General features: G+C 41.8%; 1 protein-coding gene across 1 annotated transcript; it reads right to left on the reverse strand.

Annotated features, from left to right (window-relative positions):
• Positions 1 to 1835: 1835 nt before the first annotated feature.
• Positions 1836 to 24727, reverse strand: vstm2b (V-set and transmembrane domain containing 2B). The gene is made up of 5 exons (XM_070829971.1): positions 24520 to 24727; positions 23756 to 23943; positions 22692 to 22721; positions 21694 to 22114; positions 1836 to 2864 (listed from the first exon to the last, which is right to left on the reverse strand). The coding sequence occupies exons 1-5, from the start codon at positions 24590 to 24592 to the stop codon at positions 2776 to 2778; spliced, it is 801 nt and encodes a 266-aa protein (XP_070686072.1). The 5' UTR covers positions 24593 to 24727; the 3' UTR covers positions 1836 to 2775.
• Positions 24728 to 25739: the final 1012 nt, after the last annotated feature.

Consider the following 25739-nt stretch of genomic DNA (forward strand, 5'->3'; position numbering starts at 1 on the left):
GTAAAATTAGAATTTTTTTTTAAATGCTCAAAAAAGAATAAGTACAGAAAAAAAAAAATCCAATTTGTTAGTTCCACCCATGTGTGCTCCTTGCAGACATCATGGACCTTGATAAAAGTATAGAGCTTGTTAAGGAACTATATATTTAAAATGCTGTATGAATAAAATTAATCGTTTCTTTCACCTTCAGGTATGTTCATGGTAACAGTTTTCAGTAGCTGTACACTTATGGAGGTCAGACACAGCTGATGGTTATGGTCTGAGCAATAAGTGCCACTTTCACCTTCATTTATCTGTATGAACTGTCCTTCACAATATTTCATAGGTCTATCGAAGCTCATTGAATGCACATTGAACGGACTTACTCATCTGTAACACACAGTTTTGTATTATAATTTATTTACATACCACCAGATATAATAATGGGTAATAATGAGTTTTTGTCTAAAACACAAAAGCTGTCTTGCTCTCCAGCAATCTGAATCGAAGACAGGATGAGCTGTCTATCCTCCTTCCCACAAAGACACAAAGGCCATGTTCTTTGTACCAACCTACACCCATGATGAGCTCAAGAACCCTGAAGCTAAGTTTTTATGAACTGAATGACACGATCAGCTGTGAAGCCATCGCATCCGTGGTGGAAGCCCCCACCACAGAGGAACATGCAGTCACTGTCCCAGTGCACAACATGAGGAGGAGCTTTAGGAGAGTGCAAACCCGAAAGGCAGCAGGTCTGCACATAATCTTTGGCATGTTCTCAGAGTCTGTTATTCCAACCTGCTTCCAACTGTCGACAGTAGTCCCTGTCCAACAGAATCCACGTAACAGCTGCTTTAGTGACTACTGGCCAGAACTGATCTCTGTGGCAATAAAATGCCTAGAGAGGATCATCATCATCTCCTCACTATGTCTGACCCTGAACCCACTGCAGTTTGTGTACCAACACTGCTCTGGCTCACCAGGACAGATTGGGAGGATCTTAGGTTACAGTTTTTCATTCTCATGTACCAACCCCCTGAACAATTTTGCTAAGATACAAGGACATTTCCTGCTTTACGCTCAGATTGCAGTTCCAAGCCACACTTTTCAAAACACTGCATACAATTTTAGACAATCTTCATGGATAAAATCTCGTGTTCTTGTTGATCCTGCTGCCAATCAGAGCTTTAGCAACACACAGGTCAGCTCTTCTGTTGGCAACATAGGAGAAAGAGGTAGAGTAAGAGGACTGAGAGTCAGAGGACAGGGGGGAAGAAGATGAGGAGAAAGACAAAGGAGAAGCATCATTTTTTGATGAGAATCACTTCATTTTGGTGGAGCATGTGTCTGCCTGTGTCTGTGACCGCATTCCCCATATACATATATTTCCTCTGCAAGCTATGGGAGCTGCATGTGCAGATAGAGCTGTTGAAACTTTTCAGGGCTAGATTGGTCATGTTAGGAGATACTTACTAAGAACACTTTACACATCTATCTTAGTTACATAATTGTGTTTGTACTACAGTATATTTGTCTTTTATGTTTGAGTACAGAAAGCATGAAATATACAACAAAATATAGCCAAACTTTTGAGATGATGGCGACAGCAGAGAGAGAGCCAGTACTCGGATGTGTGTGGATGACATCGGCATACTCACGCTTTGCCTGTAGCAGACTTGTCCCTGCATGGACAGAAAGCTCCTGTTGCCTGAGTGTGATTAATGAGGATTAATGCCATTCATTTCTTTTTGTCTTTCTTTTGTGCTGCTGTGAATAACCGTCAGTGGAGAAAGAAAGACATAAACATACAGAAACTTTGAAATCCACCTTTTATTACAAAAACAATAAACCTTCATCTCAACTGCTGTTGGCAAGTTTCCAATAAATCATTTTTGTCTCATAGAAATGAAATGTCTCACTTTTATCACTATAGATTTAATAAAAATAAACATTATTGGATGTGATTAACAACAACAATGGTAAGGTGTGCCTTATCTTAATCAAAATATATCAGCTCATTATTTGTTGTTTACATCATGGAACACAGCTATGAGAACGAAATTAAGTGTGTGTGTGTGTGCGCGTGTGCGTGCGTATGTGTGTGTGTGTGTGTGTGTGTGTGTGTGTGTAGGTCGGGTGGACATGGCACACATCAGACTAACACACTGGATGAACAGTAGCTCTGTATAATGAAGATGCCTGTGACACACCTACAGAAAATAATGTAAACGATCAACAAGTCATCAAATCAGCCCCTTTTGAAAGAAACAAACATGGAGCTCACACGTCTTTGTTGAAATAAATGAAAGTGACTACATTGAAATCAGCAATAGGACTCTGATGACACTGAAGTGATCTGTATTATCAGATGATCAGAATTCACAGTGGAAATGCTGCAAAAGAACTGTGAGTGTGGAGAGTTTGAGGTGGGCCATGCATGAAGCAGGTGCAGAGTAGAGGCAGCGCTTCATGTGGCCAGACTGTATAGGCTGTGTGTGGATCAGTAGTGATGCTGCCATCATTCACTGTAAGTACTTTTTTCTTCTCCACACTCTGTCAACAGTCATGCAGTTTCAATCTCCGCGTCCACTCCGAGGAGTGTCCTCTGTTAGTCTCTTCTGTCTGACTCCTCCATCCTTTGTTGCGCTGCTTTCACTCCCTGAAGTGATGTGTTGCAACGGCATTTAATGTGACCCTCTCTCCTCCGGTGGGCACTGACTGCTGCTTGTTTTGTTTTGTTTTTTGGTATAGAAAGTGAGAACGTTGCAGGTTGACATAATTTTGGTTGAAGTCTCTTCAGTGGGCCAGCAGGAAAGGGAGGAGCTTATGCAGGAATAGGAGAGTGATGCAGAGGAGGGGGTCCAAGGTGCTCATCACACCGCAGCCTGGGTGAGAGAGAAAGGAAGACGATCAAGAAAGAAAATTATAAAAAAAAAATGTGGGGGATTTTGCAGCCTGCTAGCAGTTCTGTGCCACTGTACTTAGGCAAAGAGTTGCTAAAATCTTATGTTTGGCAGGTATAATGTTTAGTGCAGCTGACGCAAAGGGAAATGTCATTCGTTTTACAGGAGGTCTAAGCTTGTAGGTCATAAACCAAAGTACTAGACAAATTAACATGGTGACCTATGGCACTGCATGAAAAGTCAGAGGATTAGCAAAGTTATGATATGCCATAAAATTTTTGTCTGAACCAAATTCCATGACAATCTAACCAGTAGTTGTAGTCTGAACTCAACTGGATCAATTGACACTGCCGTCCATAGGGCAATGCTGCTAGTGCTGGAGACAGCTGATGCTTTCTTAGACCCCGGTTGCTACAACTATCAATTCCTCAACTTAAGCACGACACATCTGGACTTTACAATGATAACAACAAATAGTCCTTAGTCCTTTGTAATTTTTGAAATAACATTTGTCTGAAATAGTTTTTGTTTTAACACAGCCCTGTCTGGATGAGTATAGAAAACCATATCTAAACAACATAGAGGTTTGAAATGATTACTGTAAATATTTTCATACAACATCTTTCATTTCTCGTTGTGGGTTGTGTTCCAAATCTGGTTCCATACATTTGCTCACAGAAGAGTAAACACAATTCTTACAAAAAGCAATGAGGCTGCGGCTCTGTTTTTTCACGCATTTCAGACACTGCACAAAGGAGTTCAAAGTCACTTTTGCCGATGGCAACGTCTATTATACAGAAATGACAGACATTAGAATGCAGTGACTGACCAATCAGAATTGAGTATTCAACAATTCAACAAAGTATTCTGTAGAATAACCTAGGTTACTTTCTTCGCCATCTTTTTTTATGAGAGATGAACAGCTGATGTGCTGACACACACACAGACACAGACACACACAGACACAGACACACACAGACACATTTTGCCCCCCCCCCCCCCCCCCACTTCTGAAGTTAGAGCAAACACAGTTTCCTCCAAACCCTTTGAATACCAAGTAAGCCTATGCATTTTTATGCAAGTTTTGCAAAACTTAACATTCTTAAAGTTGCTGAGCTCTCACTGGACAATTACTCTTTGGGGGAGAGGTGTAATGGTCACTTGGTTGGTTCTTTCTGTTAGTAGCAGTGCTAGCACAAAAAGAGGTCCTGGCACATTGCAGCTGACTTTCCCCCTAATCTGATATCACCATGACAATGTAATATGGTTCCATATTGTTACATGTTTCAGCCTTCAGATTTCATCCGATTAGACTCCTTGTGCTAAAGCATCCTCAGCTGTCAGTAAATAAAAGCACCACATTTCGTTGTTGCATTTGTAGGATGTGCTTTGATGATGAATGACCCAGAATGTAAATTCATTTGGTAAGACCAGCCCACGCTCACAGCTGGCCACCCCAGCTCACCTGGTATATTCTGTTTATAATAATAATCTCGACAGCCCATTACAATCAGAATAGAAATGAAAAGAAATCTGTAATATCGGTATCAAAATAATCCACACAAGTGAGGCAAGTTTATTGTGAGATCACCTGCAAAGGATCATATACTGGATAAACCAAACCCTCAACAGCAACTCGCTGATGACTGTTGTATTCGAAATGTCCCCCTAGATGTAAACTGGGTATGATAAAAGTTAAATGGAAATCCTTTCAGCCAATAGTAATGCTTTTAGAATGAAACTTAACAGTGTCAGAGAGAGAAAAGTTAAGCAAAGTTTACTTTGAAAACCAATTGTTGCCCCTGTCACAAGCAAGCAATTATAAATGTGCTACAAAGTAAATAAATTACTTTGATTAATAAAATGAATCCACACTTAACCACACACCACACTACATCCAAGACTTCACGCCCTTCCTATTGACTCCCTGACCTCAAGGTCTCCAAATGTCCCAGTTGTGTCAGCTAAAATCACTCACAAATCACCACACTGAATATCTTGTATTAAATATAGTGTGTGAGTTATTGTGATGAATTGTGTTATGTGAACATAGTTGCGCAAACACAGGTTTGAAACATAAATAAGCAAACATAGTAGTATTTTCTTATTTCGTTGCGAACTATCACACTTACACAATATGTTTAGTAGTTACAGTGATTTTAAGATGATGTTCTGGTATTCCATCTTGTGGGTACTATTCAGGGAGCTGGCAGTTCACGGGGTTTAGAAAAACAGAGCCTGAGTACGTAGAGAGAGAGAGAGTATACGCGAAATTGAAAAAAAGTGGAGTCACTGGGTTCGGACTCATTCAAGTTATGAGGAAAAGCAAAAAAGTGTTGGACTGATTCCTTCTCACACTCCCATGTCACTTGCATGTTACTTCCTCTATTAGTATATCGCCTGCTGGGATTCTGCTCAACTTTGTGAGCCTCTGAAGTTATAGGCTAATGGTTGTCCACCTAACCACTAGCCTAGGAAAAACAAGCTTTTCCAGATTTTGAGAATAGTATTCGAAAATGTCACACTTCATTATTGGTCTTCAATTCAAGCATCATGAAAGTAGAGCTAACACATTCGTACAATGCAGTCAGTAAATTCTGTGTGTGAAAATAAGGCTAAGCTCAGACAACAATTCAAAACCTCACTGCTACTGTTAAAGACTTAGTCAGGATGTGGATGCATTGAACTGAAGCTGTATTGCGAAGCTACTATCAGGACTACACCACAAAGGAATCAGGTAATGGCAACCTTAAAGATACCCACTTTTCAAACCACACCTTTAGCCCTCAAGAGAGGACGAGACAAACCTCTCCCAACAGACCCTAATATGATTCTCACAGATGCCCGAGTCCCTATGCCAAATACATTTTATTCCAAGAGTATAGGGACAAAGGCCAAACACAGCAACCAAAAGACTGGGACCAGTAGTACCCCACTAAGAGTGGCTCCAGGGATCATGGCAGACTTCAACAAATGGCCATTAGCTGAAGATGCAGGAGTGGTAGTACAGATAAGAAAATCCTCTTGACAGAAACTGAGAGCACTGAAGCCATTGTAAGTACAGTAAAGTGAAGTAAGGGGGACAATGGCTCAGAGGTACAGTGGGCTGTCCATCAATTGGAAGGTTGGTGGTTTGATCTCCAGCTCCTCTAGGTCAGCATGTTGAAGTGTCCTTGGGCATTGCCTCAGTGTGTGAAAGAATAGTCTCCTCCAATTTAGATTCCTCCTGTATGGATGAATGATGTGTGAATAGGTTAATGAGGATGTAATATAAAAGCACCAGAAAGGCACCATATAGACAATCCACTTAACCTCCTAAGTAAATGAAGTGGTTGAGGGCACTGACATGAATATTGTGCTAAATAAATGCTCCGCTATTTCATTTTTTAATAACGTTAATTCCATCTCTGGCAAAAAAAAGACCCATTAAAAAGAATCCATGTAAAAAACTATGACTGGCCAAAGTTTGAATACATTAGGTATGGTAGACACCACATTCAAGCTGGGATCTCAAACTCTGCAACATGAAGTGCCATCCACACGAAATGTCAGTCTTTGTATTAGGTTTTGACTTTCTCACTTCTCACAGTGTTACTCTGGACATGATGAGAAGGCTGTGCTATCTGAGTTATGATGTCCTGCCTTTACTTAGGAGCACTACTGTCCCTCTGTGCTCTGAAATTATTTGCAAAGTTGCCTTGATTACCTTGTGTAACAAGAGATGGGTGTTTCTGGAGTTGCCCAAACACTGTTTACTGCTAAGAAAATGCTGTACTGTTGCACACATCAGCAACCCAACACATGGCCCTGTGGTGCTACATGTAACATGTGCCATGCAGTTACGACAATTCATTGCAGTATCTGTAACTGAGATAATCCAGGATTCAGACCCTCAGTGTCCACTTGCCCTGTACTGCCATCCAGTCTGTGGCACTGTCTAACCAATGCCACACTGCCAAACAACTGCTTTTTGCTGTCAAGGGTGGAGATCTGACCAGCGCAGACTTACACAACTTATTTGTCCTGCACTCAGAGGCTCATCAGTGTTCAGCTCAATGGATCTTTCGTTAGGGCACTGATAAGTGCAGCTGGAGGAGCAAGACAAAGTAGCGACAGCTTTCACTATAGGCAGAGGGCTTGACCACTCAGTCCATAGACTTATTAAATGCATCCTCCCTCTCAACATCTATTGCAACTGGTGTTACAAGGTCTCTTGTGGAAACCATGCCTGGCATACCTTGATGTCATTATTGTCTATAGCCTCAGATTTTCTGTCCATCTTAAGCATTTAAAGGTGTTGGGTTATCTCAGAGCTGCCAACCTGAAACTAAATTCTGCTGCTGTGCACAACAGGAAGTAACATTCCTAGGATATATTGTCTCATATGTAGGACTAAAACATGACCCAAAAAACATTGAGAAAGTAAGAGACTGGTCTGCACTTAAAGACCTCACTGACATGACAGCATTTCTTGGGTTACACTCTAACTACTGGCATTTCATTTACCAGTTTTATAAAATGTCAGAGCCCCTGTAATCTCCCCTAAGTCATGCTCTGTGCAACACACCCACCCTCTCCTATCCAGATTTCTCACACAAGTTTCTGCTCTTCAGCAATGCATCCAGCACAGGAATTCATTGCGTTCTGTTACAGATGAAGGCTGAAAGCACTGAAAATGTCATCACATATGGCAGCCACATTTGAACAGAAACAGAGAACCATTAGCCCACATATGACAAGGAACTGTAGGCTATCATTTGGGCCATCTGTCATTTTCACCCATGTTTGACGAACTCATCGAAATGTATTCCCAAAACATGCCAATTCTGACTCTATGCCCAGTAGCCCTTACCACCCCTATAATTACCGCCAGGTGAGCCGTGTTTCCTCTCACACTCAAACTGAGTGACTGAGAGTCATTCACATTCACTCTAGCCACTGAGCTCGCATTCTGCTCAGATACCTCACCTACTGCTTCAGCTGCTATGGACCCACTATTACAGGCGCAGTCTGCTTCATCAGATACTGCAGCTGTAAGTATGGACAATTCACTCCTGGACAGACAGTACTTCATCAATGATCTATCAATGGTTAAATGCTAGCGCCCAAAGGCATAAAAGGAAAAGCAGAACAGCGCAACGTAGATGAAAGAAATAGGTCTCCAGGTCCACTTTGGCACCATGAAAGAGTTGTTACTCATCTCTAACAGGATGGTGAAAGATGCCAGAACATGCTGTTTCTCAGATCTTATTTCTTCTCATTAGCACAACCCCAGATTTCTATTTAAGATGGTTAAAGTTATTAAACCCTATCCTGATTGTAATGCTGATTGTAAAAAAAAATGATTGCACTTTGCCAGAAAGGTGAAGCCAATTAGGCTTAGTATGACCCCCAGTCCTACCTTTTTAGATACTGACCACCTGCAATAGGATACTCATTTTTCTCGTATTAGTCATATGAGATATGAGCACTGTCTATAGGTTCTGTCCCAAATCACTTTAAAAATTCCTATGCCAAACAAATAAAAAAAAACCTGGTTAGGTCCTACCTTCCTTGATAATTTCTAAACTTGCTGTGGAAAACAACACTTCAGTTGGGTATTTGTCATCATCACAGTTATAAGACAGCACTTCTTAAAGTCACTAATTACCTCACTACTCATTGTCCTTTTCCCATATCAAGGGTCTTGTTAATATATTTGCTCTCTGCTGTGATGTAATTCAGTGACATGGTAATTACTTTCATTTTTATGCAGATGACACCTCTCTGTTATGCCCACTAACCTCTACATTATTGCCATAGTGATATAAAAAAAACATTTCTGCAGCTCATTTCCAATGAAATGGAAATCCCTTTTATTGGGCCCTTTTATATTACTTACCAAATCCTGCTATCTACTGCTAACTACTCACAGCATGGTCAAGCCTGTTGCAAGAAGTCGTGGTGTCTTGTTTGATAGCAAGCATACGTTTTTATTCTGTCTGTATTCGCATTCTTGTTTAGTTGAAATCTGTCATCTTGTTTGCAGTCGGTTAAGCATTTGTGGAATTGGGTTTGGCAGCTGTGGCTCAGGTGGTAGAAAGCGCCATCCACAAAATGAAAGCTCTACCAGTCTGCGCATTGAAGTGCTAAAGTGCCGTTAGCAGGTTGGCACCTTGCATGGCAGCCTCTGCCATCAGTGCATGAATGTGTGTGTGAAAATGGGTGAAAGGCGAGAAATGCTCGGATTTTCAATACATTAGCAAGACATTCTAAGTATGTGCTGTGAGCTCACTTGACATACTCAATAGCCCCAAAATGCATTGCATCGCTTCAGACTGTCCAAAGGCAGGCTGCAAGGCACACGGTAGCACCACAGTGTGGCTGGTGAGAGGCGTGGTTGGAAAAAATAATTAAGAATGATGAAGAATGACTAGTGATGGGTGGATTATGTGCGCATAAATCATCCACTGCCACCTACCGGAATGAATTATTTTCTCCAATTTGAAGACCTGTTCATGGACATTTCCGCCTCTACCGGTATGTCTAGCAGCGCTAGAGAGGCTGCTTTCAGTCACTGTAAACATTTCCATATGCACAGTAATGTCACTGCAGCAAATATCATGGGACATTTAAGCAGCAAAACTAAACAAATGTAGTTGTAAACTTGACAGGACAGAGGAAACTTTCCAGGCACAGAAATAAACTTCTGAAATAAATGTTTTAGACAGCTGTGATAGAGCTCAGGATTTATCACAAGGATGGCACCTTTACTCTAAACAAGCTCACTGTATGAATCTGGGCCATGTGTGTGTGACCTGCAAGATGTGCAGAGATATACAATTACCGTTCAATCCTGACCAATCTTGTCTGTGTGTATGGAGATTTAAATAACCAACCATCGTAAGCTGCTGTGCTTTGTGCATTGTTTCTGACACGGGGGATCGAGTGTTTTGACTTCACAAAAGTTATGAGGAAAACTCAGAACGTCTTGGATTGATTTATTCCTTCTTACACACCCATCGCACTTACAAAAGTATTATGTAATGGACTTGGTGTGTTTCTCTTGTATAAGCTCCCAGTGTTTTCCCTAATGACTGCTCTATCTGTTAATACAGCTCCATATTTCATACTCTCATTTCATACATACTCTCCAGTGTAGTACTGACTGAAATGACAAAAAAAATTGCTTTTCTAAACTCATAACGCATGTATTTGATTTGTGCTAAGAAATAAATACTGGTGAGGTTCAAAACTGGTTATGATTCTCAATAAAGTCAGTGGAGCCTTTACACTTAATGCACAATAATCTTTTCAGAAGCTAATGCTGAGCTTTTATCACAGCTCAACATTGCTCACTGTCACTGAGAAAGTAAAAAAAATATATATTTAAGAAATTCCAGGAGAAAAAGCAACATCTGGGGTCTCATTTATAACCAGTGCGTGCACACAGAAAACAGGGCCTGGAGGAGGCATCTGCCACCTCCCACGTAAAACTTGGAATCTATAAAAGCTAACAAAACAGGAGAAATGTGTGCACCTATGCAGAGACTGATTCATGTGTACATTAACATTTGAGGACGGGAAATTGGCAACACAACTGGTGAAGTGGTGAATTGAAGCATCACCAATTTTAATCTTACCTTTTATCTCATTTAGCTTACAGTGAACATGTGCTGTCAGGTGCACAGAGCGCAGTAGAGCAGTGGTAAATTAGTTGGTCTAGATAGAAAACCAGTGACATAATGAGTCCCAATGGTGATGCAGGCCAAGTTCATCATAAGAAAACGTCAAGATATAAATTGCGTTCGTCAATCCAACTTTCATTTTCAAATGATATCCCTGGGTGAAGGATACCAGTGATTGTTGCAATCATTTTGACACAGTGTGAAGCAATCACTCTGATTGCTGTAAACATATAAACACAGCAGTGACACTTAAGGACTTTCTGAATTGAAAAATTAAGAGAGTGTTCAGGGACCACAAATATTTCCTGGCCCATGATGATGACTACCATAGGTAATACATGTTTCTGCAATGAACCCGAAAAAAAACAAGATTACGATCGCTGCCAACACACCATGGCCAGTTTGGTAACCTTGGAAATGATGCAACGGTTTTAGTTCCCTCAAAATTCTCTACAGTTTTGCTTTAATCTGTTGTTTTTCAGTTTTACCGCTGACAAACGTGAAACCAATTGTCACAGTTATGGCCTATGCCTACAGTTTTTCCTTGTGTTGTGTTTCCCCTTCCGCTTGTGTCTATGCACATCCCTGCTTGTTTATCTCTCTGCATGTGTGTCTGTGAAGTAGGAATGACTCTCCCTTCATGCTCCTGGCTCCCTGATTACTGTTCAGCCTACACATGAAACCTGGATTCTCAGAAGACTGTGGAATAACAGATAGTAGATAGAACGGCAACCACACACATATTGTGGTCTGTCGCAGCCTCTCTTTGTCAAAATAAATGCCGTACTATATGCTATGGAGGCACTGCTTTCTGTGCATATAAGAAATGCGTTTTAGACAGACGTTTTATTGGGAATCTGTAGTTAATTATAGTAAACAACAGTATTTACATTTAAATATAGTTCCTTTGTGTTGATCCTACATTAATTCTGTGATTTTACATTTGAATCATGGCATCGATTGACAGCCGTACTAAAAACATTTTTGACAAATAGTGAGGTTCCTTAGAAATCTCTTCCATGACAACTTGACAACAGCCAGGGGGACAGAGTCTGTGTGCAAAGTGTATATTTGCATTTGTTTGACTGTGACTGCGGCTTCACTAGAGATTGCTTTCAGTATGTTAAGACTTCTTCTCTGAGTTTGATGATCTGATGGAAATCCCACCTGTGAACTTCTCTGATCTCTGTCACTGTCAGTGTGAATCTGGAGGTTGAGTACCAGGATCAGTCCAGGAGTTACTCCGTGGCTGCAGTTTTAGTAAATCAGTTGCTGAACACACACAGATTGTGGTCGCAAACTCAATGAAAGCTGCAGTGCATATTTACACAACGCTGGCTCTCAGGATATTCAGGAAATTGACACATTGCTTTATCTCTCAATCTTTCATTTAAATGAGACTGAACCTGTCACCAACCTCTGGTAGAGGAAAAAGATATATGGCAGCAAAATAGTGAGGTTCCTTAGAAATCTCGTCCATGACAACTTGACAACAGCCAGGGGGACAGAGTCTGTGTGCAAAGTGTATATTTGCATTTGTTTGACTGTGACTGCGGCTTCACTAGAGATTGCTTTCAGTATGTTAAGACTTCTTCTCTGAGTTTGATGATCTGATGGAAATCCCACCTGTGAACTTCTCTGATCTCTGTCACTGTCAGTGTGAATCTGGAGGTTGAGTACCAGGATCAGTCCAGGAGTTACTCCGTGGCTGCAGTTTTAGTAAATCAGTTGCTGAACACACACAGATTGTGGTCGCAAACTCAATGAAAGCTGCAGTGCATATTTACACAACGCTGGCTCTCCGGATATTCAGGAAATTGACACATTGCTTTATCTCTCAATCTTTCATTTAAATGAGACTGAACCTGTCACCAACCTCTGGTAGAGGAAAAAGATATATGGCAGCAAATTGCAGTCATGGGTCAAACAGCTCAGGTGTCGTTTGACCTGTTGATTTCATCTAAATCCCTCTAAACTGTTGAACTGTTGAACCTTAATCTTCAAACCAAGTCTAAACCTTAAAGCAGTCCTTTGAAGTTGTGAAGACCAGCCAATATGTCTTCACTTCCCAAAAATGTCTGAACGCGTTTTACTATGTAGCAAGTAGAAGCACACACACACGCACAAATACAGGGTTGGAGCAGTCTGTACATGTGTCTGATTCTGTCTGAGTGTATTTCATCCTCCGGTCCTTCATACAATCTCAAATAGCATTTACTGCAGTATTACTGTTGTGTAATAGATATTTGAGCCAGGTCACATTTGAAATGTTTGACCTATAATTTCTATTCATTTGTATGTTGAGATATGGTGGAAATCATGCAGAAAACATCCACCTACTGCGATTTTCTTTGCCAAAGAGACTCTAGTTGATATATAACTATGCAAATGTTCTCAGTAATGAGAGCATTTTTTCTTTTTTATTTCAAAGCATGCAGGCACTCCTAAATACAACATTTAATAACTCTGTAACCTCCTTTTCTGGGATGTGTTTTTATTGTTTGGTAGAGAAAGAGTTTTATTATTTCCACTGTTAAATGAAGTCAAAGGGACATTTTTTATTAGGTCTTTTCTTCCTCTGAACCACGTCTCTTGGCTCCCGCATTTGCTCACTGCTCTCTGTCATCCTGTCACTTTCATATCTGAGGCAACGCCCTCCTGATTCTAACTATCCATTCGCTGAACCTGTTGGAGCCACTTCTGCCCAGAGGAGTCACTCATTAACAACATGCTTATTTATTAACTCAATCAGCTGCATGGGCTGCCAAACATCCTCCAACTGACAGTGGTTTCATCCAGCCACCATCACCTCCACCAGTATCCATCACTCCCACCATCACCACCATCCAGCCACCATCACCTCCGCCAGTATCCATCACTTCCACCATCACCACCATCCAGCCACCATCACCTCCGCCAGTATCCATCACTTCCACCATCACCACCATCCAGCCACCATCACCTTTGCCAGTATCCACCACTTCCACCATCACCTCCATCACCACCAGCATCTAGCCACTATCACCTCCACCAGCATTCAGCCACCATCACCCACCAAATAAAACACCTCAAAATGGTAGGAGTGTGGTACTCTCTGTCTCAGTTTCTGCTTCTGCTTCTAACTTTATCAAGTATAAATCATAGATTAGCCAGCAGACAGTTGCTGGAATCTCCTGATTAAACTATTAAGCTCATCATATTCTTTTTTTTTTTTTTTTTTTTTGATGGCAGTCACCTAAGAAGCATCTGAGCGCCTGTGAAGCTGCTGTTAGCTTTAAACTGCTCTAATAAAGAAGGAAAAACAAAGACAGATATTCCTCAGAACAGACCAATTCATCAAGTGGATACAAACACCACTCCAAATGAATGATTGTGTTGCTCTGTAGTTGCAGAAATATGTAACTTTTTGTACAGACATAAAAGAGACAAAAAGGTACAAAGCTTTCAATAGAATAATTAGGGGTCAGCAATCAAATATCAGACATGACTTACTCTGGTTAACTTTAGTTTCAGTCTGTCTTTAAACAACCTACAGAACACATCACATCAGCAGTCTTTCATTATTAGCGGATGTAGCCAACAAAGTAGCTATGACAGAGATTGATGAGCATCTGAATGCGAATAAAACTTGGTAATGCAAAGGCTTTTAACTTTCCAAGTTGACGAGGACTCTCAAGGAGTGAATGCAGCATAAAGTACATGACAGTGATGGACAAACGGGGGATGGGCTTATCACTGACTAGGTAAGGCAACCAAACCTCAGATGAGAAATGGAAATATGAGAGGCAATTTGAGACACCTGACAGCTTATCCCCCTCCACCCTCACTCGGCCACTGTACCCCCTCCCATATAAATTGTTTCTGCCACTCAGTCAGATGACATTGCAGAGAAGTGACAGATGCCTGCGTTTTTGAGAACCCTCCCCCCACTTACAACATTGGCTGTTATTACTGAGGATAAGGCAGCAGAGGCGAGGGCGAGCATGAGGTAATCTTTCAATTCTGCCATGTTTGTTAACCTTCATCTACAGTCAAATACTGTTATAAATAAACAGGGAAAAAACTGCCCAAGATGGATTCCCCCTGGTTCTTCTATCAACAGGAAAGTGTCAGTGAGCCACTTACACCATATTGGAATTATTGTGTAACAGACACCAGCGGCCTGTTCGGTTGACAGTCCACTCAAGGACTCAAATTTGAAAATATCAGCCAACACCACCACAATATTAATCAGGAGTACTTTTAGATTCAGATCTGCACTGGCTGTATGTTACTCCAATAGCATCCATTTCATCTAATGAATAATTAATAAAACATTTTCTAGATGCAAATCTGACATTAGACACAAAGGTAAACTCGATTTGAATTCTAATTAGAATAATCAAAAACCACTTAATAACAATAATAATAATAATGTAATAGATAAACCTTTATCATCAAGAGACAAAGACCACCAAATTACAAACCAGAGGACAAAAAAACCCGTTCATTTTCTTGCATAATCCAATCTAGATGCAACATTTAATTAAAATAGAAACAATGGGTCATTTAGAACTAAGGTCACAGTGCGGATCAATGATTAGCATTAAGAGTGAGTTTCCGCACAGCGAGGACGCCCACAGTGTTTCAGAGACACACAGGTCAGGTCGATGCTTCGAGTCATCAGTGGAGACCCAGAGTCAGAGAAATCACAGCACTTTTTCTCTGTGGCATCACCTCACACGGAGCAACACAGGAGCAGCAACGTGGCAGGTAGCAAACTTTACAAACCGAGTCTTGTCTGAAAGAGACTGAACCACAAAGCTGCACAACATCTGTTCTCTGCTCTGTTTGTATGTTTGCACAGTCCGCAAAAATCTCTTCCACGGTCCTGACAGCTCTGTCCAGCTGACAGCTCTGCCCTCATCTAATCAGCAGAGATGATTTTACTGAACTGTGAGCAGGACACACACTTCTCATTTCTCTGACTGTGGAAATCAGATGTTTTCACACCACAGATGATAAACAACAACGTTGAAATGCAAGTCTTACAGGTAAAACATGAGACTAGCAGGGCTTGTTTGAAGTGCCTGTTCTTAGCAGACTCTGAAAATCCTGACAGCCCCACTTGAAACATTTTCCCAGAGGTGTGGATGCAGTTATATGTTGTGACCCTAATCAAACACACAGGTACATCACTAAATCAGCGACATTTACAAGAAGGAAAAGGAGGCAATTAACCTCGTAATATTTGTTTACCTCAACGAGCTTTAAGGCTTTTACAATCATCTTCTACTCTCTCTGTATGGCAGGGGTGTCAAACATATGGCCCGCGGGCCAAAACCGGCCGGCCAGAGGGTCCAATCTGACTTTGCAAAGTGTAAAAATTACAGAGAAGACAAATTTCAGGTCGTTCCTAATGTTTCGTAAAAAGATAGTTTATTAAATGCACTAAAACAAAGGGAAAAATTTGGACTTGTTATTATTTCAAGGTTATTATGCTGTGATTTTACTGGTCTGGCCCACTTGAGATCAAATTGGGCTGTATGTAGCCCCTGAACACCCCTGCTGTATGGTATATTGTATATTCTGTATCACTGAAGCCCTATTATTTTTACATTGAGTAAAACATTCAAACCCAAGACTTCTTATTAAAAAAGTTTTCTTATGGCTGCAATTTTCTGTCAGAGATAATCTATAACTCTTGTTTTTCATTTTACACACATTTTCCCCAACTTGACTGGTCCTGACATAATAGAATATAGCAATGTGCAGACAGCAAGACGTGACTCAGACAAAAAACTACAAGAACAAAAAGAAAAACAAAAAATATACAATAAGTTGAGGCAAACAAGGAGGAGGAAAGAAAAAAGAAAGCAGGGTAAATTGGTTTTGTTTGATTAAGGGCTCAGTAGTGCACCTGTTTGCTTCCAGTAGAAAAAAAGTTGATTCAATAAATGTAGTAGAGCAAAGAGGACAACACAGGATCATCTGGATTAAGATCAGATAAAGAACTGTTCTGTGATCAGCCACTGCACTTGACTGGATGTATAATCACTTTTTACCTTGTGCTGTAATTACGCTTTTCTGTGTGTGCTCTCCAATCAAAACACAGCACATACCAGTGTGTTTGCATCAGAAAGTCACATATGTAATATTTTTACATATGTACATATGTAAATGGTAAAGATGATGCCAGTCAGTGACAGATGTTAACAATAGATAAACTCTAGATACTGAATTAACCTTGCACAAGAAAGAAGTAGCAAAAAAAATATTCTCGACTTTCTGCCAGAATCACTTTCATTCTCTGAAATAAGAAATAAGCAAATGCTTGATTTTATATCTACAACAACAACTGTGGTGTGGGTGTCACATCATCATTTTAGCACTACACATTTCACTGATTGGTTTGACACCTCATCAATTCCCACTCTCTCTCAGTCTATATTTATGCGTTGTGATAAGAAAATCCATTAAGTTTTACAAATTCAACAAAATTAAGCTTGTGGCAAATACAATGTGGACTCAAAGTTGGTAATTTCATGTGGAATGTAGTGTGAAATAAGCATTATGCTGACTGTGCTCAGGGAGTTCTCTCGTCAGCTGAAATGAGTGGATAGAAAATAGTGTAAAGTATTCCATGGCACCCTTTAATCCCACTAACATGTTGACTGCCATTATGTAACAGATACATTGGATGATCCTTTGTTAGCTGCTTCATGAAATGGATTAACGTGAATTTGTGCAGCGCGGCTCTGAACACAGCTTGTGACTTGAGGGCAGAGAGGAAGTGAAGAGGAAGCGCAGCAGCAGCAGCAGCGGCTTCTTCAGACCTCTAGAAAAACATGTAGCCTCAATAGTTTGTCTTTTTGATACTAGGTTATTTAATCCTTGTGATCTTTATACTGTCCGCGTTATTGCTGACATTTACCTTGTATCCCTCTTTCATTCTATTCCAATGCTTTGATCTGCAGTAAAAGGAATGTCTAACCTTGAATCCTCTTCCACAATTGGTAAAGTTCAGGACGTTTCTTTCATTGTGTGGTTGAACACTGGGTTGCATCTACTTCTGCCTTAGTGTTTGCTATAACAACTACCACCCACTTTATTTGAAACACATCTCTGTGCTGCTGCACTTCTTCTGGAGAAACTTCCTAATGAAACAGATTTTTCCTTGAGTGATTGTTACCTGCTATCCCTGACTAGCAGATATAACACAGGTCATACCGACGCTCTTTGATGTTGAAATATGCAAAAGCTGATATTTACAATTCATATTCTAAATGTTACGTTTTTTTTCCTTTTTGCTGAACAACTTGTGCCGTCTTGATGTGAACTGCTGTTATTGCAGTGCATATCTCATTTGTAAACCCACACAGTAACACTGTGATGTATGGAGAGAGTTTTACTTTCTTTTTGCAACATGTTGGAAATATAGGCAGGAAAAATGTCTTACAATGTAAAAAACACCAAGGTTTATTTCAGTTTTATTACAGGTCTTTTCATCTGTAAACCACCCTGACTCTTCTGTGCTGTTATTAGCTGCTCCAGCAATAAAATTCTGCTTTGGAAAGCTAAGTCAACAAGCCTTTTAATTAAAAGGTCACGTTCCAGGGACTGCTAAAGACCGGCTGGCAGGTTTCGTCTCTGCAAACGCTTTACCTGTAATTTCATGTTTCATCTGATCACAACATAAGAAATCACAGCACTTTCACACACATTGCAGGAGCCGGCCGGAGCCTTTCAAGTTATTTTCCCCTCAAAGCCGATGTCATGACCAATTTCAGTGTTTAGAGACGCAATAAGTTCCCTGCTCCATACGCCTTTTATGTGTTGGGGGGAGGGGGGTCCAACAAACATTATAACAAACATCTGTGCTTTTACTGCCACTGTCAATTTTTAGTTCAATTCTTCCACCACAGTAGTTGCAGCATCAATAAAGGGCACAACATATAAATCAGATGGCAGATTAGTCACCACTGGGCAACAGAAACTGCTGTGGATCACTATTAGCCTACTATTATTTTTACAATTAGTTTTTAGAATTAATGAGTTGATTGAGACGCCAAATAAATGATGATTAATTAAACAGGAAAGAGGAACAAAACAAAATACAACACACATACTAAACAGTGGCACATGTTGAAGGGAAACTCACACAAATATTCATTTTTCAGGGGACACAATTAATCCTCCAAACTACCTAATTTCAGACTTATCAAAAAGTTCGGATGGGGGGTAAAGGAAGGCAGGTGTGCTACATGTCATCTTAGCAGCTAGCCGTGAATGTAATTGTGAATGTTCAGTTTGTGCTACGGCTCCTAACGTTCCAGAGCTGCGTTAACGAACAGCTGAATATTCTGATGTCAAGGTCAACTTCAGCCCTGAATCTGAGAGGAGCCTCTCCTGTGCTTTGAGAAAAGCATTTTCATTATCCATAAGTTCACATTTATTGTTCAGTACAAAGATTAAGTTTTTGCTTCTCTCATTTCTTGACTGCACACGGAGAAAAAGCACAGAGAACAGTTGATATCATCACTGTAACTGCTTTAAAATGAGGCATTAAGCGATCAGGCTTGACAGTCCTAATAATGGAAGTTGAGCCTCTGACTGTGAGGTTTTATGACACTGCGTCAGTAACCATCCAGAATACAACCAACAGATGTAGGTTACATAAATGAACAGTGGACACATGGCTTCAGAACGTCATTGGTTTTGTTTTTGGTGTGGGGCTTACAGCAGGAGGAAATCTGTGTCCAGTAACGGCAGTTTGTCACTGGATGTGTGCATTTGGCCATTCTGCAGACTGCGCCTTGCCTGTCATGCTGGATGTTTAACCTAAAACAAACTGATAACTGACCATTTTGTGGCCAGATACTGTATTTTTCATTTCACTGCACCGCTACGTCTCATTGCACATAACCACCCGAGGGGTTTCCTCATTATAACTGCAATGCTCCAAGCAGATGCAGCTGTCTGAAACAGCAGGGCGTTATTAGTACCTGTCCTGATTAAACTAAAAACTACACTGTTTCCAAGTGTCTGCAATCACTGAAGGAGATGAGATCCAGCTCAAGTGTTAGAAAGCATGTCAAATTTATTTTCAGATTGTTTTACTGTATTTTCTAGACAGGTTCCCTCTCAGTCACACACACCCTGCCGAATGTGGAGGTTCTGTAAATATTCAAAGAGGCAATTCTGTGCCTACAATCATCCTAAATGTTTTTACACATGCATTCAACACTTAATAATTAGAAACTAGAACAGATCAAATGCACTTTAAACTGCTAATATGTCAAGATATAACATATTCTTAAGCTATCACTGACTGATTCTTTGTCTAGTATACCTTCACAGACAGTCTTTGCAGACAAATCTAATAATAGGTCGCATACACGTCGCAGCAGTAGCATCACTGCTGATTCACTCCTCTCTGGACACAGACAACTTCAACACACAACAGCAGAGACAATGTTAGCTATCATACATCTGGCTGGCTGCTGTCGCTACCAACATAATGCCTAATGGAAGTATACGTGCCGAAGTCGAGCAGAGCACAGACGCTTCGTATCAACACATGCTATTTGTGTCTCAGTGCTGACAGTATCTGTCATGCAGTCCACAGGGCTGACTGACTGCTCTCTGCATCAGCAGCACAACTGACAAGACTTCACCAGACTTGGATGAGTTTTAATTATTCACACGCTTCATTGAACAGAACTGGGGCAGGTAGAAGAGCCACAGGGAGGTAGATTACAACTCTCCACCTCCCACACCGCCCTTGATCCCATCCCTCCCCATACCATCTGCCAAGCCACTGTCATAAATAGGTGTTACACATTTGTACACGAGTAAACAAAAACGCTCCCCTGACTTTAAGTGAATAGAAAAGTGTGACAGAGGTGTGACGGGAGAATATGAGGAGATGATGGAGAAGAGCGCTGGGCGCTCATTTTCGCACATACAACAGGACACATGCAGTATATATATATATATAAATATATATATGAATGCAGAAATATTCATGCACTCACGCAGAGTTGCCAACAATTCTGAATTTTGCAACTGGGAAAATATATCTTTTATGATTAGTGATGATAAAACAGTAAGCTGTGTATAAGGCTGGGTATCCGATACCAGCACCGACAACTTGACTCTGATACTCTTACTTTTTAATGAAATCTATTTTGACAAAAGGAAAATAACATTATACATCATGGTACAAGTCTTAAGTCTTGGCATCTTTACACACTCAAGGCAGTTTCATGCTATAAAAAATACAAACCAATATTGTGGTTTAACTTAAGTTGGGTTTTTCAGCTCTAACTTAGTTTTATGTTTCAGCAAATTGGCATTTTTCTACTCTAAGCAGTGTTACAACATAAAAAAATACACCTATTTACCACAGCTTCAAGTTGCCTGTTAGCATAACATCAATGAATAAATAAACATAAACTGTGTACCTTCTTGTCAGTAGGCTGCTCTACTTTCTGACCCAGACCGACTGCGGCGCTGCCCCATCAAAAACACAGCCATGCTCATCAGTGCTAACGAGGGTTAGTGACTACACATGAGCCGCTTCCTCTCTGGGGCAACATTTACTCCTTAGGTATCACGAATAACAAGGCTTTTTTTCGATACTCTCTAGTATTGAAGCAATTTGGTCAGCGCTCTACAGAAGCAAAGGCATGTGAATGTGACAGAGCAACTCAGGAAACTCAATACTGGTGCCAGAATAAGAGAATCTGGACATAATACATAGTATCGCAGACAACATGAACACCCCGTCATATGCTGTCTCTGTCTCTGTTTACACAGATGGTCAAAGACACCTCTGTGAATTCTATGTAATTCCAGTATATTTGCATGAGCAGGATGTTATTATTTGAAGATGTAACAGCAGTTGTATACATTAAAAATATAGTGGCAGGTGCAATTAATCAAAAGACTCAACAGACTGACATATAGTCCTTATCAAAGAGAAACAACCGCACATTTGGTCTGATCTGAGTTACGATGACGGATGAACCCTTAGACAGACAGCCGCATACAGACAGACTGCTCAGCTGTGTGAACAAATCTCAGCTGGTTCCTCCCTTCCACCAACACTAGGGGTCACTATGGCTCTACATCACTTCCACCTCCCACCAACACTCACTCACCAGCTCTGTGCTGCTGCCAGAGGATGGCTGCGTTCCCTGGCAGCGGTGAAGCCGCCGACTTGGCCACCGAGGTGGTTGTGGACGAGATGGAGGGGAGGAGGCCGGGCTGGGCCTGCTGAGGCACCCGGTGCTTCCCCTGCCCTAACCTCTGACCTCCTGCCAGCCCCTGGCCAGGCTCTGACGTGGCCCTCCCTGTTCCGCCCCCTCCCAGAGCTGTGTTGGTATTCCTCATGTGCGACACGGCCTCCTCAGCCACCATGCCGTCACCCGGCGCAACACGAAGTGCGGCGTGAACCGTAAATTCCTGAGTCTCGTCGGCCCACAGGTCAGACACGCGGCACTCGTACACCCCCTCGTCTTCCTTCTTCACCTTGGACAGGCTGAGGCGGTGGGAGATGGCGTTGCCCTGAACACGCACAGTCTGAACCCAAAAAGAAACAGTGAAACAGTTTAAGCATGCATTAATAAGGGTAGCTTCATGTTTTATGAGTAGACAAAAGCCCCAAATCATGACCAGTATTAGCTGCTCAGCAGACTGACACACTGGCTCTGATGGAGCTTCAATTATTCCTAATAGGAGCACAAAATGTAACACGTTGTCAAAGCTCAACCTGACACAGGCTCCATTTTAGAGGCCTGAAGACTCTGTTACATAAAAACATGAAATGGCAGAAGAGAATTTCTTCTGTCTGACAGAGGAAATTCTTAGGTGAATAATATTTCTAATTTTTTTTTATTAATCAATTTATTTACCAGGAATGATAATAATCGTATTCATACTTATTCAATAGAGCAAACAAAATATCAAGCAGCAAGAAAGATTCTGGTTCACCCAAATAACCAGTTACTTTAGTATTGGACTGAGAGGAGCATGCCCACCAGTCATTTTCTGCCAAATAAATATGAATATCATTCATCAGATAGCATCAAACCCTCTGTGTGGCATTTAGAAAATAAAAGTCTGTTAATCAACAGTCTCCAGGAAAGTGGACACTTACACTTATTTTCGTGGCTTCTCTTGGGGTGACCTGAAAAGAGAAAGCACTGATGTTCACATGCTCTCAGCATGTTTATCAATCAACAAAATGCCGGCGGATAAATGACTCAAATATGCACGTGATCGGCAACGATAACACAAGATTCTTCTACGATTTGGTGGAGAGAGAGAGCAGACGACAGGAGCAGAGTTGGTTGCGTACATTTCTGAAAGACGCCATTGATACTCCCCCCCTTGCTCTCTCTCTCTCTCTCTCTCTCTCTGTCTCTCTCCTTTTTCCTCTGCCCTCTTTACCCCCGCTGCATGTTTTAATGTGCTTAAGCTGCAGAGGAAACGCTGCAGATGTGATTGTCCCTGACTCCTCAGACGACTGAAAAAGACTGAATGATTTGTCATGCTGAAGGGAAAAGTCATTTCCAGTGCGTCCTGCCACAATATCCTATCATGGGGGCTTTAGGCAGCAGACCTGAGAGGAATGTAATGGTGCTGATAACCAACAAGTGCCCTTTCTGCAGTCGGAGTGACATCGCCCTCGTCCTGAGTAATGCACATGCTCCCTTTGCTTCTGTCTGACAGCAAAGACAAACAAATGGTGCAGCCGAGGTCAGACACATATCATGAGGATGTTACGATAAGCTGATAAACTGCATGACGAGGGACTTATAGCTCACGACAGCCGGAGCTTCAAACCCCCTTCACCCTTACTTTACTCATACCAAGAGAGAATGTGCAGATATTTACAAATGCAGACCAGTGTGGATGTGTGTATATATATATATACACACAAAGTGTGCAAGTGGCACATTCACATGGTAGAAGTGCAGCTGACTTCTGTGTATATTATCATAGTTTTAGCTGCTGGGCAACACAACGTGCTGAGATGCAGAGGTTCAGGTGTGCAGGCACAGTATTCACCCATGGCATGTGTACAGAACATGTAGAGCTGGCGTGTACATACACACACACACACACACACACACACACACACACATACACATACACACACGTCCGAGCCAGTTATGTGTAATTAACCGATTATATTTCCGTCACCAGTGTTGCAGTCACCTTGGCTCTGTTCGCTGGAGCGCTGATCTGCAGCTCGTGAGGAAGTTCTTTAGGCACATCCTCCCTCAGGTACCACCACTGGATCTCCAAAGACATGGGCGCTGAGCTGACAGCCTTGAAGGCGCAAGGCATCTCCACATCTTCTCCCTCCCCCACGCTCACATCTTTAGGGACTTCAGTAAAAGCAGCTTTGGTGGATGAAGGGGAGAGAGGCAAAACACCAGATGCACAGATCAGTGAGAAGGGATGGCAATGGGAAACTGCAAATATGCAAAGCACCTTTCATAAGCCTAAAACTGTGCAGAGTCTGGCCTGCGTTTGGTCATCCATCCCCTGCCATCATGCTACTTCCTCTGTTTGAAGCTCTCCTCTTTCAGTCCCCATTAACAGTGAATTATAGACTGAGATGGTTTTATTAGACCACCTGTGACCTATAATCTGCCTCAGGCTTGATTTGATGAAATAATGGAAAGTGATTCTCCATTCTTTTCATGACAGCTGGGTCATTCTCTGTGTTTGTTTTTCACGTTTAATTGATGTGTTTTGCACTGTTATAATTCTCCAACTATCCATCCACTGGGAATAATTGTACTTTAAACTGCAGAGGCTTCGTTTCAACACCGTCAGAATGCATGCTTAATCATGCGCACAGCTGGGATTTATTTCAAACTCTTGCTTTATAAAAGCCACAGTCTATATCCGAAGTCTAAACATGCATCTCATTCCCCTTCTGCACCCTCTCTGCGGGGGGGGGGGTCACTTACCATTTGCACAAATCATAAAGGGCGAATTGAGAATGAAGTAATAAAGGAGGCTGTAGAGTCCCGTGTTTTCCATGTCACAGTGAGGCTCGTCACACTCAACACGGACATTAGATGGTAATTTGACCTGGATGTGTAGCGTCCTGTTAACTGCCCTCTCAAATCGCTCCAAATATGGGCATGAAAGAAGCACAATCCCGCTGCATCAGCCAGGCAACATGTACAATCCGAAGGTGAGCTCAGGCATCATTAAAACCACAGGTCAGCGCAGGAAGAAGAAGAAGAAAAAAAACTGGTGTGATTCTGCAGCAAATAAGTCGAAGAAGTAAATGTTAATCCCTCCGCGGACGTGCCTCCTTTATTCCCCGCTTTGTGTCGTCTTTAAGTAGAAGCCGAACTTCACGGTCAGCGGCAAAAACCTGCTCTTCATCATCACCCCGCTTCCCTGTCCGGGCTCCGCTCCAACACCCATCACACAAGCGACGCTGTGTGTATGCGTGTGTGTGTGTGTGTGTGTGTGTGTGTGTGTGAGGGGACACAGAGAGGACAGCGTTCCCCTGATACAGAGAAAAACGACTGATTGCAGGAAAGAGACGCACGGTGTCCGCGCTCCGCTGCTGTCACCGACCGACCTGGAGCCTTCCCGCGAATTGGTGTGCGGCGCGAGCGCACCGCGAGGAGGCGCGAGCAGCTGAGGTGCCTGTGCACACCCCCCCTCAACTCCCTCAGTCTTCACGGTGCCAGTGTCCTCCTCTGATGCTGGCTTCCAGAGAATTGTTTTTTTTTTTTCAGTTTGGAGAACACACGCAGCGCACACACGCTCCCACGGAGAGACTTAGTGGTTCCATCAGAGCTGCCGTTTCCACATCAAGATAATCTATAGTGCCTCACACAGACATGGGCTTTTTTTAATTCACATTAAATCCCACAGCTGAGTCATCAACTTGGGGGTGGGGCAGGGGGGGTTATCATGTGCTCCCTCATATGTTGCTGTGAATGTGAGTGGAGCATTTTTTAACACCTGCTCTGAGCATGAACTGTCCAGCAGTGCTTCACTGACATCACTTGCTTCTTTTTTTTACATTTGGTATTGCCCGCTTCAAATCTCTCTCTCTCTCTCTCTCTCTCTCTCTCTCTCTCTCTCCCCCTCCCTCCCCCTCTCTGTGCTCCCCCTAGAGGCCCAGAGCATTTCAGTTGAGTTGCAGCGTTTCTCTGTTGCGCTT

Source organism: Pempheris klunzingeri, chromosome 1 (assembly GCF_042242105.1).
Source record: "Pempheris klunzingeri isolate RE-2024b chromosome 1, fPemKlu1.hap1, whole genome shotgun sequence".
In the NCBI taxonomy this organism is placed as follows: domain Eukaryota; kingdom Metazoa; phylum Chordata; class Actinopteri; order Acropomatiformes; family Pempheridae; genus Pempheris; species Pempheris klunzingeri.